Genomic DNA, 14,154 nt, shown 5'->3' with positions numbered 1-14,154 from the left:
TCAAGCACACAGACCACAGGCTACCCGCATAACCCTGGGCCGCCACTTGCTTTTCTTCTGTTTCTAACACGTGGACACACATCTGCCTTTTTTCTCCCTTTTCTATTCATCGTGCCTGGTCTCAAGCACCAGACCTCTGCACCTGCCTCCAGGACCCCGACAGGAGGGACATCTACCTGGGTTGGGACTTTCAGATCCAACCGAAACAACACTACCAGCAGCCAGCACTGATGGCCAACACCTTTCCCCATTATGGAGCCTAAAAGATTCCCTGGCCCAATCCTGCAGCACCCAAGCCCTGCCAGCGCCAGGGCACAGACACTCGATGCGCCTGCAGGAATCCCGGGCAATTTGCTCTCCCTTCCGACACGCTCCATCAGCTGCCCTGCTGCTGCCGGTGGGCAACGCCAACAGCAGACCCCCGCCTTCCTTGCATGGGTGGTGGTGGTGAAACAAACCAAAACTCCCCCAAACACTCCAATCCCACCCCCCTGGGCTCGTGAGAAAAAGGCAGGCAGGGAGGAAAAGTTCATCCCTTAAAAGCCCAGGGAAAGAAAGCCCGGGATAGTCACTCAGTAGTTTTGCCTTTCGCTTGCACCAGCCCCCTCCTAATTGTGGGTCTTCAAAGGGTTGAAAATGCTACATCACTTCAAAGTGACCATTTTTGAATGGGAGCTTGTAAAACCCCTTCTCCCCCTCCCACCAAATTCTTTCCAGGGCTTTTGAAGATGCCTGCGCTCCCCTTGCCGCTGCGGTGAAAGGGCCACTGGGCGCAAGGCACAGCGTGCCAGCTGGGCATGCAGTGAAACCTGTGCTGGCAAAAGGTCAGATCTCCCAGAAAAAGGGGGTTTTCCTGGGGAAAAGGGGGGATTTTTTTCAAGGAGGGTTGTTTTGGGTTTTTTTTCTCCCTTTTGAGCTGCTGCTCCCGCGGGGCTGCAGCCTGGTTCGCCTGGATGCTGCACACCACGGAGTCACACCCGAGACAGGGCAAAAGGCACATGTGGGGCGCACAGGGCTGAGGGGAGCCACACATCCTTCCAACACGCTGGGAGTTTTTCGGATCTGCGGCATCTAGAGCTCTGCAATGGTTCGCACCAAAGGCTGGATTCCCACCGCATCTCTGCGGAGGAGAAATGAAAGCGATTCCTTACCGAATCAATTTGAAACACCTCTTGGGAACTAATAATCCCATTATAAAACATCTTGAAAATAAAAAGCTCTTTTGCCTCTCCCTCACCTCTCCCCCTCTTGCCCGGGTCATCCTGCGGATGACAGAGCCTGATGGGAGGGCTGAGCCCTGCAGTCCCCCAGCACCCTGGGGTTGAGCACCCACATGTGTTAGTGCCACAGAGCCCCACGGGCAACAAGGACCGTCCCCATCCCGTGGCACCATCCCTGACCCGGCAGCCCTGCTCAGCACAGAGCTGTCTCCTCCTGCCCTCCCCACGAGCTGCAGCTGTACCCTGCCCGCGCACGTGCTGCCCACTCACACTGCCAGCTCCTGCCCACCCTGCTCACCCGTGGGAATTAGCATCCCTGCTGTTCCCACCTACTGACACATCTCACCACCCAGCAAGTGCTGCCGTGTAGAGGGGAAAGGGGGTGCCGCAGGACCCCAATTCTGCTTATTTCTGCATCAGGTTCCTCCTTGGGCTAAGCAAGGCCACCCTCAGCGGTGGGAAGCCACCTCTGCAGCCCAAGAGATGTACTTGTCACCTCTGCAGCAGCCCTGCTTCATGCCCCAGCCACTGCCACACACCCCTTGCTCCGTGAGATGAGGTGCAGCAGGAGCCCCCCCAGCCCGGGAGGGATCCCCTTCCTTCAGCCCACAGCCACTGGCCCCAAGTGGGAAGACCCATGCCCAAGCCACATCTCACGCCCTGGAGCTCTGCATGGCTCCTGGTGCCTGAAAATAAATGGTACCTTCACCCCAGGGGACACAGAGCAGCATCCAGGGACCCCACGGCCACCACGCCAGTGATGGTCCCACATGAGCCCTGCATGGCAGCTATTGCGACAGGGGCCTCTGGCGGGCAAAGCGACTTGTCCCAAAGACCCCAAGGAAGGCCGGGATGGGACAGGAGCTGCAGCTCCGTGTGCTCCACCGTGAGGTCCTGCGCATGGACTGGGGGGCTGCGCCCAGCAGGAAGGGTGTGAGTCAGGGCAGGGGGATGGGCGCCCTCCCCTGCCCACAGAGAGGCCCTTAGCGGTGCAGGGGCCAAACCGAAAGGCTAATGTGATGGTGACACTGGTGACCTGCAGCCTCTACAGCCTGTTCCGTGGGACGCAACATAGGAGTCCTCAGTCAGCATTTCTGGGACTACACTGGGACCCCCGCACTGCAGGATCAGGGGCACAGCAGGGCCTGGGAAACTGGGACAGAGCAGGATCGGGGCAAACGCCCTTTGAACCTGTGCCCGTTCCCCTTTCTCAGACCACACAGCCCTGATTTGGCTGGAACAACCCATCCCCATGCACCTGGGCACCCTTGGGGTCTCAGTGTCAGGGCACTATTGGGTAACCCAAACTGCTGGGGGGCAGGGGAGGGGGCCAGGTACTTCTGCACAAAATCCTACCCCCCAGGCCTCGTTTCTAGCCCAGGTCCCTCTGTGTCACCTCAGCTGAGACCAAGCCCTTGGGGCCAGGAGCTGGGTGCTTGTCCCGGCTGGCTCAGGCGGGGACCTGGCACTCGCCCCATGGCTCCGCAGCGGGAACCACAGCCTCCTGCTGCCTCCCGAGAGGCACCCGGGTCTGGCACGGCTTGTGCAAGCTGAGAGCCCTTCTCCCAGCCCGGCAGCCGCACCCAGCTGTCATCGCAACCACACACACGGGAGACTCGTCCGTAATTAGGCAATTAAGGCTTAGGTGTTTTGGAGAAAGCGTACATCGTAAAGGCTTTGCACAAGGCTGAAAGCAGACCTGGGAGCATTCTTGGAGTACAAAGGTGCATGGGAAACCTTGCCGTGGCGAGAGATTGAACCCGATAAGAGGAGTTACAAGCCTGAGAAACGCACTGGATTGCAGGGCACTGAAGATGCCTGGTTATCTTTTCCTCCTTGATAAGACACATAAGCAAAGGACAAAGGACCCGGGATTGTGCAACCTGGGCTGCAGCAGCCCAGCCACGATCTTAAGATGTTCCCAGGGCGGAGGAGGGAGGATAAGCTCAAGGCAAGAGGCACCTTCAGTTCCTACCATCTCCCTATGCCGCTGTGGGAGAAAACCCTGCTGGCTCCTGTGCCCGGCGCTGGGCAGGAGCTCCAGGCAGCCCCTAGCTCCTTCCCCGGGGGGCATCCAGCATGACACCACCGTCAGCGGGTACACACAGAGCTCTGCAAACCCACAGCCACAAAAATGTCACCAGCTTCCCAGCCCGGCAGTGGTTTCTCATATGAGCAAACAATTTTGTACTTCTGGAGCGGGGGAGCTAGCGGAGTGCAACCCAGCCAAGCCCGGCGGGTGTTTCTGGTTTGTCTCACCACCACAGCTCCTGGTCCCAGCCCTGCGCTGCAGCTGGGGATAGGCAGGAGCATGACCCCATCACCACGCTGTGTCCCAGAGGGAAGAGAGCCTGAATGCATGGGGTTGCCTGGTCTGAGGGTGAAGGAGGCTGGCAAGCTCCTGGATCCATGGGTGCAGCCCCTCGGGGACCCGTCCCCTTCCCTGCAGCAGCGTTCAGAGCAGCCTGGGACATCTGGGGTGCCTTGGCCACTCCTGCATGCTGGCTCTGGTGTGAGGCTGCGAGTGTGCAAGGGCTGCTCCATGGGTGTGAGAGTGCTCCTGGGACTGATGCTCACAGCAAAGCCAAATGCTGCAGGTCAGGGAAGCACAGCAGGAAAAAAACCGGCATCCAGCCTTAAGGCTTTGGATGTGCTGTGGCCTCCTTCCACTGTGCATCAGAGGCCCTGGCTAGGGGAAACAGGACTCACCAGCCCATGTCCTCACTGTCCCAGTGCAGTGGCCATAGTGGAGGGACCCAGTACTATCCTGGTGTCACCGCTGCTCGGAGCCACTGCACAGCCTTCCCTGCACTGTTGTCTTGCAGCTCATCCCGCCGCCTGCCCACGCACTGCCTCTGCCCGCTTTCACACAGGCTCGCAAGGAGCTGAGGGCTAGGAAGGGAAAGAAACCCCGAGTCACCCCTCGGGCCAGTGAGGGCAAGGTGGGTGTCCCAGCTGGGCGGCTCAGAGCCCTGCCAGCCTCACAGCATCCTGCTGCCCAGCGCAGGGGTGTCCTGTCTGCTCCCCCAGCGCCCACGGGGCTGCCCGGGCCTTATCCTGCACCTGCACATTGCGACGTTGGAGAAGATGGGTAGTACAGATCTCGCTGGTCTCAAGTACCAGCTTTGGCAGCTGGTCAAGGAGGATGCTCACCCAGCCTGGGGCTCCCCAGGGTGCTGCACTGGGGTCCCTGAGCACCCCTGGCCACTGCGCCTGCTCCTCCACCTCTCTCCAGCATGGAGCAGGCCCAAAGGAAAGCAGGACCAGTTGTTCTCATTTTTTGTAAAATGTTTCAGATGGCAAGTGATGATTTTACGATTAAAGCAGCCTTTTCTGTTTGGCAAATCCTAACCAGATCAAATGTGCTACATCCTTGCCTTTCCCAGGGTCCAGATTTCATCTGGCAGAGCACCCCCCCGAACACCGGGGCCCTGTGCCAGCTGGTTTTACCACACTGACTAAGCAAGAAGCTTCCCCTGGCCAGATGAGAGCCTGTGACACATCCCACCCCCCTGGGTCATTTGGGAGCCCACAGGCTGCCAATGGCCTCCAGCAAGGTCTTGCCTGTGCTACATGGTGACCCACAGCACTGCTGCCTCTCTCTGCCCTGCTCCCAGTCTGCTCCAGGCACCCCGAGCTGCCCAGAGCATCCCACTGGGAAAAAGGCATCATGGGGCAAAGCTGTACAGGCTTGAGACTGCTTCCACCACTTCCATCAAAGCCCTCATGCAGGGAAAATGTGGCTGTGTCAGGGAAAATGTTCCTTAAAACCTGGGAAAGTCCTAGGTCTAAGTTGGAGGGAGCTATTACAGGATGAATAATTTGCCTTTCATCACTTGGAAGCCCTGCCATAAAAATCCTGGAGCCAAACGGAGCAGCACTGGCTTGAGTTTTGCAGCCAAAACGTGAGCAGCTCCAGGCTGTCTGCAGCTGGACCCTGGGACTCGGGAGCACCTGGGCAGCTGCAGGCTTCTGTCAAGGGCTGGTCCTGCAGGATCCATACCCATCTGCAGCTGATGGGTGCCCCAGCATCCACAGCGGCTGCTGCTGCACCTGCCTGCTCCTCGTCAGAGACCTGAAGCCCCCTCCTGGAGGAGGGTCTCTCCTCCCCTGGAAGTAGGAATGGGGAAAAGGCATTTTCTTGCCAAGCAGCAGCATCTGGCCGGGGCTCTCGGCATTAATCCATGCGCAGTGCCATGAACGAGATGGCATGGCCTGGGCTGGAGTCACGGATCAGGGGCCAGTCCCAGTGTGGGCAAGCAGCTGGGGGCTCTGGGTGCTGAGCTCTCCATACCACATGTTGGGCCACGGCTGAGGGCAGAGCAGGTCCCTGCCACCAGCCCCCTCCAGAAGGAAACTGGGGAATGACTGAGATTTTCCTTCTGAACCCACTTCTCTGGCTGCCCATCCCATCCCACCGCCACCACTGTCACCACCAAGTGACGGCAGGACATTGTCATCACACCCTTCCCTTGTTTCTCTTCCACAAAACTTGACCCAAAGTGGGACATTGTGGGAACAACCTACTTGAGCTCATGCTGATGCTCACAATCCCAGCAGCCCCCAGCAGAATCTAAATAGAACTGGAAAACCCAGGGTGGCCAGAGTCCTGGGGCACAGGGGACCCCCCTGGCAAGTCCCCAGGGGTCTTCACTTCCTGCCCAGGCATCACAGCTTCTATTTTATGGCTCTGTTGCAGCAAAACACCAACCCTCTGAGGCTGTTGTGGCATCTTCAGTCCCTGACTGCTCCACGTTGGAGGATGCTCCCCGACAAGATCATGCCCACCGTGGCTGGCACAGGGCTCCCACCTGGCCCAGCAGAGAGGGCTCCTTCCCCATACCTCCAGTGGCCTGTGGTCCCAGCGAGAGGCTGCATGGCACAATGGGGACATGAGGCGTTACAGGCACGGTGTAAAGGGTAGAACGAGGTGGACCCTATAAAGCCTGCATGGAGGAGCAATGGTGCTGTGTGAGACCTGCCCAGCTCCATCATCCCCGTCCCAAAGAGGGAAGGGGAAACCGCTCACACGGCTGAACGCAAACCACAGCATTTCTATTTCCCATACTCCAAAACTGGCTGAACAGGCCCAGCTGGTCGCTGGGTACACACACAGAGCAAGTGTCCTCACCAGAGAAACCACTGGGGAGGATGCCCTGGCCTTTTGGGAAGCACAGGCTGCCGGCACCATGGGAAAAGCGGCCCCACCACGTCCTTCATCCCCAGAGCCACATGTGCTGTTCCCAGCAAAGCCACAGCCAGCTGGGTGAGCCAGGTAGCTGCCGTGTCGCACTGCTCTCTCCTACCAAGCAGATGGGGAAACTGAGGCACGGCAAGCAATGCGTGCGAGGGCCAGTGGCAGAGCCCAGGCTGGGTCAGAGCAGTGAGAGGGGCACGCTTTCATCCTGGTGTGTCTGTGGTGGGTGTCACCACCAAAACATGGGTCCCTGCAGGGAGGAGCAGGGGGGGGGGGGAGGGGGGTGTCAGTGCAGTTCAGGGCAGGGCATGGAGGAGCTTTCTTGTGCCCCGAGCCTGCTGCAGCCTCTCCGGGCCGGCGGCACTGACTCACTCCTCCGGCAGCCTGACCTAGTTTAAGAGGCACCATGCAGGTGAGAAAGGCACCATTAGCAGCGCCACCCAGGAGGCATTTTGCAGCCCAAGCTGAGTTTTCCATGTCAGGCAGCGATGGCCTTAGGCTGTCACTTAAGCCACTGCTGGCATGTCACCAAACCACCCCAGGCTGGGCAATCCCATGCCTCACAGGGCAGTACCGGGCAGCTGGGGTAAAGGGCTGGGAGCTGTGCTTGGCGTGCACAAGCTCAACCAGGCACCAAGCAGACTTGGAAGAGCTCTGGGAGTCTGCACCCCAGGGCAGGCTGGCGGCAGGGGACCCCATTCCCCCTCTGACGGTCCTACTCTGCCCAGGGCAGCGAGTCCCAGGTGGGAGCGCAGGGAGGGGGTCCGGGTTGGAGCGTCACGCCCAGCCACCAGTGCCCACCCACTTACCTGTGCTGCCGTCCCCCAGCGCCTGCCTGCTGCCCTCCACCAGCTGCCTCATCCTCTCTCTTGAGACCTTCAGGTACTTGTCGCAGTTGCACACCTGGAAGAAGAAAGAGGGGGAGGTTGGTGAGGCAGCGGCCATGCTCCCTGGGCATCTCCTGCCTGCCTGGGCACACAGCACGGGGCATCCCTGGCAGAGCCTGGGCAGCCTCCATGCAGGGGGAAACTTGGGTGAAGCCTGTCCCACCAAGGGATGGGGGTGCACAACATGACCAGACACAACGTTGGGGTTCACAAGCCACAAGAACTTCTTTTCCAAAGGCACTCCATCATTACAGTGCTTAGCCATGTCCCTGCGCCAGGCTGCTGGTACCGCTGCCCACCCCACTGGTCCTTGCTCCCCAGCCCTACCCAGTGCCAGAAACCACCAGTAACTGAGGATGCCTTGAAACATCAAGCAGGCACCCAAAATCTGGGCCGTGGCTTCAAGATTTGATCCCTATCGTCTCAGAAGCTGTGGAGGATGGCTGCGGCCCCCGAAATGCCCTGGCATCTCAGCTGGCTCTGCTTGGCCCCCCTCTGCCACAGCACCGCAAACACAGAGTCACAGTTTCTACCCCACCTTTGGTTTGCCAAAACGCACCCAGAGAGATCTCCGAGTGCCTGCACGTGCCGGGTGCTGGCCCCTAGGGAGCCAAACCCCCTCAAGGAGCTCCCCAAACCCCACGACCGAGGAGCACCCACTAACAGGTGCCTCAGGCTGAGCCCAGGGTGCAGCTGAGCGTTCTTGCCCAGGAGCCACTGGCACTAAATCTCCGTAGGAGCATTGCAGCCGGCTCCCTGACAGCTTTCCTCTCCTCTCCCCCTCCCTGCTTCGACGGGAGCTGGGATGTGCTACAACACCTTTCATCAGCTATTTGTTTGTAGCGGCTGTTTTCTGCTTGTGGAGCATTTCAAGCACGCTGCACCCAAGGCAAGCAGGGAGAGAGGTGCATAACTTCACCGAGCAGAACAAGTTCCCTGCCTGGGGCTTTGCTCCAAAGCCTGTTGAAACCAGAAAGGTTTTTCCACCTCCTGACCGGGCACCGGCGCGGGGCTGCAGCAGCTCTGCCGGTTTGCGGTGTGCTAGCTGCGGCAGCGCTGGGTTCACGGCAAGGTGCCACGATGCCCCTTCTTCCCACACAGCTGCCTTAAGGAGGATGGGGGGAGGATGATTTGTTTGAAAATGAGCTCGCCACCATGTCCCGGCTCTGCCCTGCAGCAGGAAGAAGTTATTTCCACCAGCAGCCTCCACAAAACCAGCACACGCTCCCCAGCCTGGGCATGATGTGGCCATCAAGGGATGCCTGGGCTCAGATCCCTGAAGTCACGGTGCTCCAGCCCCATGGAGCAGCAGCACAGACAGGCAGAGATGGACAAGGTGCGATCTTGAAAACACCCAAATGACGTGGAAGCTGCTGCATCACCTTTAGAAAGGAATTTTGCAGCAATCCCCCGATTTGCACAGCAAGCATCAAGCAACCCCTACTCATGCAAATATGGGTCAGACTCCCCGTGGGATGCTCCGGCTCCCCAGCCCGCCTCCTTGCTCGCACCGAGGGCGAGTGGGGGTTCAGCCTGCCCCGAGCAGGGCAAAGCACCCTCCTCATTCTCACATTCAAACCCAGGGAAATGAAGCTGGGTGAAAGCCCAGGGAAGCAGAAAGATAATCGTATTTGAGTGAACCTGAATTTCTGCAAAGCTCAGATCACCCGCTGGAGTTACCTGATCAGAAAGGAGTTGCCACGTTGGAGGAGTCCACTGCCAGCCTCCTGTGAAGGAGGGTTACACTGCAACCTGCAGAACCCACCCGAACCATCAGATTTGATCTCCTCAGGCTTCAGCTGTCTGGCTAATGAGAACTGGAGCTCACCTGGCTCCTTTTCACACCTTTGCCCCCATCTCCCTCAGCTCTGCACCGCCTCAGCTATGCCTGCAGCAGCAGCCCATCATCAGCTGGGCCAGACCCATCCTGAAAGATGGCTGAGAAAAAGGGAAGAAGAGGATGGATGGATCCAGTGATGAGCAAGGAAGGAGAACAGGCTCCTCTTTTAGGGTGGTTGTCACCTGCAGTCGTGGGACGGACCCTGACGGTGCTGCCCAGCAGAGCTATGCTCCACTCTGCTCCCTGCCAGCTCTGATGGTGGAGTCAGTGCTGATGCTGTGGGACAGGATGGTCCCTTTGAGGCTCGAAGATCTCCCAGCCTGTGCAGGCTGTACCTGCAGCCACAAGTGTCACCACGCTGGCAGGCATCCAAAGCCCCTGCGTGGCTCACAGGGTCCCTGCTGCCATTTGTGGGATTGCAACAAGCAGACAGAGGTGACAGGCAGCTCCCAGGGACGTGTGCCAAGCTCTGCCCAGGCTGGCCCCACTCCCCTTGACAGTGACGACACGAGAGGGGGCTGCTTGCTGGAGGAGGGTGCGGAGCCTGGCAGTGGGACAGACGTGGGACGGCACCTCCCAGGCACGGCAGCAGCACCGGCTGCCCCGGGGTGTCAGAGACACCGGGAGAGGTCCCAAACCACCTGGCCACTGAGCTGCCACCCAGGATGGGTACAGTGGGGGCCCAAGGGGCAAACAGCACCCTCCTCCCCAGCCCTTCCCTCCAGGCATACAGAGATGCACCCTGTGGGGGCACAGGCTCATCTCCCCTCTCTCACAAATACCAAAGCCACCTGAGTGCCCAACCCTGGCAGCCTGGAGCACGCCACGGTGATGGGGCAGCGGTGCCAGTGTGCCGGGCACGGGCTCCTGGCTCCCACTTGGGTGCGTGGAGCAACCTAAGGCAAATTTCTCTGCTTCTCTAAAACTGCTCATCATTGCAAGCTAGGGGCAATCCACCGCCCTGGGCCAGGTATGCCCCAGCAGCCCAGGGGTAGCCTGGCATTTCCCACGCATTGCCAGATGCTTGCTGTGAGGCTCCGTGCCTCGTGCCATCTCCCCAGCTTCCAGGCCTTGGCCACCCTCAGCTTCCCAAAGGCGGGCTCAGGAGCCAGATAAGCCACTTAGCAGCAGCGCCAATTAGCCGTAATAAAAAATTGCAATTAATTTTTTTTTAATGCCTTGCCAAAACGAGCCAGAAGAGATGAAGCCAGAAGGGCAGCCTGCCACCCCGACAGACCGGGCTGAGTGGCTGCTGTGCAGGGGCTGGTGGTGGCCTTGGGCTCGATGCTTGCCTCCTGCCTGGGGACATGGGTCCCCACAGCCTCCTGCATCTTATTGTCACCACCCAGGGATGTGAGGCAGCTTTTTTTGCATGGGTCTTGCTTTTGTTTTAGGGGTAGGGAAGTGGGGAACCTCTCTGCTGGGGAAGGGATGGGTTGTTCCCCCTTGGGAAGGTTTGGTCTCCCCAGATCCATTGTGGCAGGATTACTCATGGCTGCCACGATGTGGGGTGGACGTAAAGGCAAAAATTTTTGTGGCTGTGAGGCAGCAGGAGATGGCAGCACCTGGGAACCCTGCCTGGGGGGGTGCAACTGCTGTGAGCAGGGGCTATGACCTGACAGCAAAGGGTTCTCTCCTGCAACATCTTGGGGTGTGGGTGGCAGCTTCTGCCCCATGCCCCAGCCCTGCCCTGGGGGTGATGTGCTGAGCTGCAGGGTCTCAGCGGTCCTGTCCGTCCACATGGCCAGCGTAAGTGCTGGGCCAAGGGGGAGAAAAGGGGGGAGTTCAACTTGGGAGGAGGGGGCTGGGTGGCTGCAGCCCCCACAGACCTCACAGCACCGCCCGGCCGTGCTCCTGTCGCACAGTGGGGTGCCCCTGTGCCCCCGAGGGCTGGGGGTCCCGCACGGCAGCGGGCACACCTCGGAGGAGCAGCAGCACTGCCTTTCTCACGCTAGGGCAGCCCTTGCCAGCACACGCTTAGTCACTGGTAAATCCCAGCCTAGATCTGCTCTGCCCTCTGTGAAATGGATCTTGGCTGCACCCCCGCTGAAGCAATCCCGGTGCTCGGGAGCCATGGCGGGCGCGCTTTCCCACGGGGCAGCCTGGCTTCCAGCGCCTCGTGTGAATCAGCCCCTTTGCAGGCAGGTGCCGGGTGCCCCCGCACGGCACACGTGCAGCCAGCCGGGCACAGCCCCGCTCCGATCCCCCCGTGCCGGCTGCTCCCTTGGCAGGAGGGCTGGAGAGGCTGGTGTGAAATTCAGGCTCTCTGGGCAGCGGGGGACGGCTGCGACACCTCCCCTGCCTCCCTGGGCTCTGCTCGCGTGTCCACATCAAGGGTGAGGGTCAAGTGTGACCCAGCTCGGATAAAGCTGTGGTCCCCGCTGTGGTCCCTCGCTGTTGTTCCCTCTCCCTGGGCCCATCTGGGTGTCCTGATGCTGTTGCTGCACCGTCACCCCCGTGCTCCTGCCCTGGGACCTGGGACCTGGGACCTGGCACCCAGAACACTCCGCAGCCCAGCCTGCTCTGTGATGTCACCACCGAGAGCTGTGACACAGGGATTAGAAGTGACGTCATTGCACCAGGACTGTGATGTCACATGTGGCTGTGACGTCGCAGCAGGAGAGCTGGAGGAGATCCGGTCCCCAAGCCTGGCAAGGCATTTGTCCCCAGCCCCAGCTGCCTGAGTCACCCCGGCCGAGCAGGCAGCTGCCGTGCAGCGAGGCTCTCCCTGCCTGCGTGGCCAAGGAGGACAAGGCAGGTGAAACATCCTTTTGCAACACTGGAAGCCCATCCGGTGGCTTGTTTTTGTTTAGGACGATCCCTGCCTCTCCCAGCCCTGCTGGGTGGGGATTTCACCAGCAGTGACGCACAAACCTCCCGGGACTCGAGGGACTGGATGCTTCAGCCTGGAGCTCTGGGGCCATCTCAGCATCCCATCCCCTGTCTGGGCCTCCACCCAGCAAGCCAAGAAGCTTGAAGAAAACTTGAGTCCAGCAGACAACAGGAGCCAAACCTTCTGGGACTCAAAAAGGGCCCCAGGAGTCAGTGTGGGCTTGGCCAAAGACGATGGCTGGTGCCCAACACAGGGGAATGATGAGCAATTCAGACAGCAGTGGAGTCAGTTTTGCTCCTTCCTCTGCCACCTCTGAAAGCTGCACCTCCAAAGTGCTCCAAGAATCACCTCGGTGATCCTGAGCTCTGCCTGGAGGAGCCATCCTCAAAATGGTCCCAGGGCTCGCAGGATTCCTTCCGCCTGCTCTGCTGACAAACGTCACGGGCCAGCGTCACTGAGGGATCTCCTTGGCAGGGGTTTTACTGGTGAGACACAACCCTCTGCCTGGAGAGCTTCTGGCTTGGGAAATCCTCAGTGTATCAAAATCAGCTGTAAAGGACAACAGTGCCTGGCGTGAACTCTTTGGGGCAATTCAGGGCAGCTCATGTCAGGACAATTCTTTGGGCGTCTTCTGCTCGCCATATCACAGGACTATTCACCAGCCACCTGGAGTGATATCTCTTTTCCTACACACCACCTACCCTCATCCCTTTCTTTCCCTCTCTCAGAGATGGATATCACCTGGTGAAAGGGCCACTCCTCTGGATGGAGGGTGCAACTCTCATTTCGGTTGTGAAAGCACAGTCCTTGACCATCCAAGAGTTTCTTTCACAGACTTACCAAGACTAGAGACATCCTCAGAATGGGCATGCGGGATGCTCAGGCTCAGCCAGCTATCTCCCCAGCACAGGTTGCCCACGTGCAGCCTCCAAGCCCAGGGTAGATAGACAGGTCTGCCCCCAGCATACCTCCTGCCCATCACCCAAGCAGAGAGCGCCCAGAAAGCAGGGAGATGGTGGGAAGGACAGTGAAAGAAAACCAGGTAACAGTGTGGCAAATTCCAGACAGAAGTCAGGAGCTGACCACGCTCATCTGCCCACGTGTATGTTTTCACACACTTTTCCCAAGTCTCCAGCTCCTCCTTTGACCTTCAGACACTCCTCTTCCTCCTGCAGCGATGTGGGCCAGATTCCTCTCTGCCCTGCAGTGCCTTCAAGGTCCTTGCACAAAGAGCAGAAACCTCAGCAATTCAACCCACCAGAGCCTCCCACACCCTGCGGTGCAAAGGCCAGCTCTAGGTGCAGAGCATCAGTGAGCCCCTGCGACAGCCACACCTCCAAGGGGATTTTCAGAAAGCAGCTGACCGGGCTCTTTCCCTTCCCCGTCATGCCAAGAGTTTTTCTCATTGACCTTCTTATCTCCACTACCGGGGAACCATAAAGGTGCACATTGCTGCTCCTGCTGACTTACAAATGGTCTAACTTCTGTCCTTGGGTATCAGCAAACTCACCCAAGTAGCAGATAAGATGCACAGGTGGATTAGCCCGGTCCTGCCAAGGAGCAATGGCTCTTGGTGCACACACAGCCTTGAGCAGCCACCAAAACATGGGCTGCCAACAGCTGTGCTGAGAGATGGACCATGATGGTCCCACACGGGAAAGCAGCCCATGCATCCTCCACCAGACCTGCCTGCATAATGAGCGCTGGCATTTTTATGGCCATCCAACCTAAGTAACGTGCTGCTGGTGGAAATACGGGGCTGCCGGTGGGTTCCTGGCATTGTACAGGGCGTTTTGGTTCACAAAGAAGGAAAGGCTCTGTTTATTGAATCATTAACATCACTTCCCTCATTGCCAGCCAGGTACTCTGAGAGGTCTCTTAGGCAAGTGCTGACCTAGCCCAACCCTGCTAAGCTGGTAAGATGACATGGGATCCCATGCCAGCCTGGTACTCCGTTCCCACTGCTTTCTCTGCTCCCGCTTTGCTATTAGTCATCTGTTTCTGGAAGGTTTCTCATGCATAATAAAGTGTTTCAACACTTGCATAAGCCAGCTCTTCTCATCAGGAGTGACCCGCTGCATTTCCCAACGCTTTCCCTAGGCAGTCCTTCCGACTGCCATGAAATACGGAGTTAAAACATGAAGTTTTCTATCCCCCTCGGAGGCAAAAGGTGTGGG

At 58.9% G+C, this 14,154-nt stretch overlaps 1 protein-coding gene across 2 annotated transcripts in view; it reads right to left on the bottom strand.

Annotated features, from left to right (window-relative positions):
• EXD3 (exonuclease 3'-5' domain containing 3) overlaps window positions 1-14,154 on the bottom strand; it is a 290,762-nt gene that overhangs the window by 2,399 nt on the left and 274,209 nt on the right. For both annotated transcript variants that reach the window (XM_055805397.1, XM_055805404.1), the window contains exon 21: window positions 7,227-7,320. In XM_055805397.1, coding sequence (XP_055661372.1) covers window positions 7,227-7,320 — 94 coding nt within the window. The remainder of the gene's footprint in view (window positions 1-7,226; window positions 7,321-14,154) is intronic.

The sequence above is a fragment of the Falco peregrinus genome, chromosome 1, assembly GCF_023634155.1.
Source record: "Falco peregrinus isolate bFalPer1 chromosome 1, bFalPer1.pri, whole genome shotgun sequence".
NCBI lineage: Eukaryota > Metazoa > Chordata > Aves > Falconiformes > Falconidae > Falco > Falco peregrinus.
The sequence above is the reverse complement of the archived record's forward strand: the minus strand, read 5'-3'. Positions and strand labels throughout refer to the sequence as shown.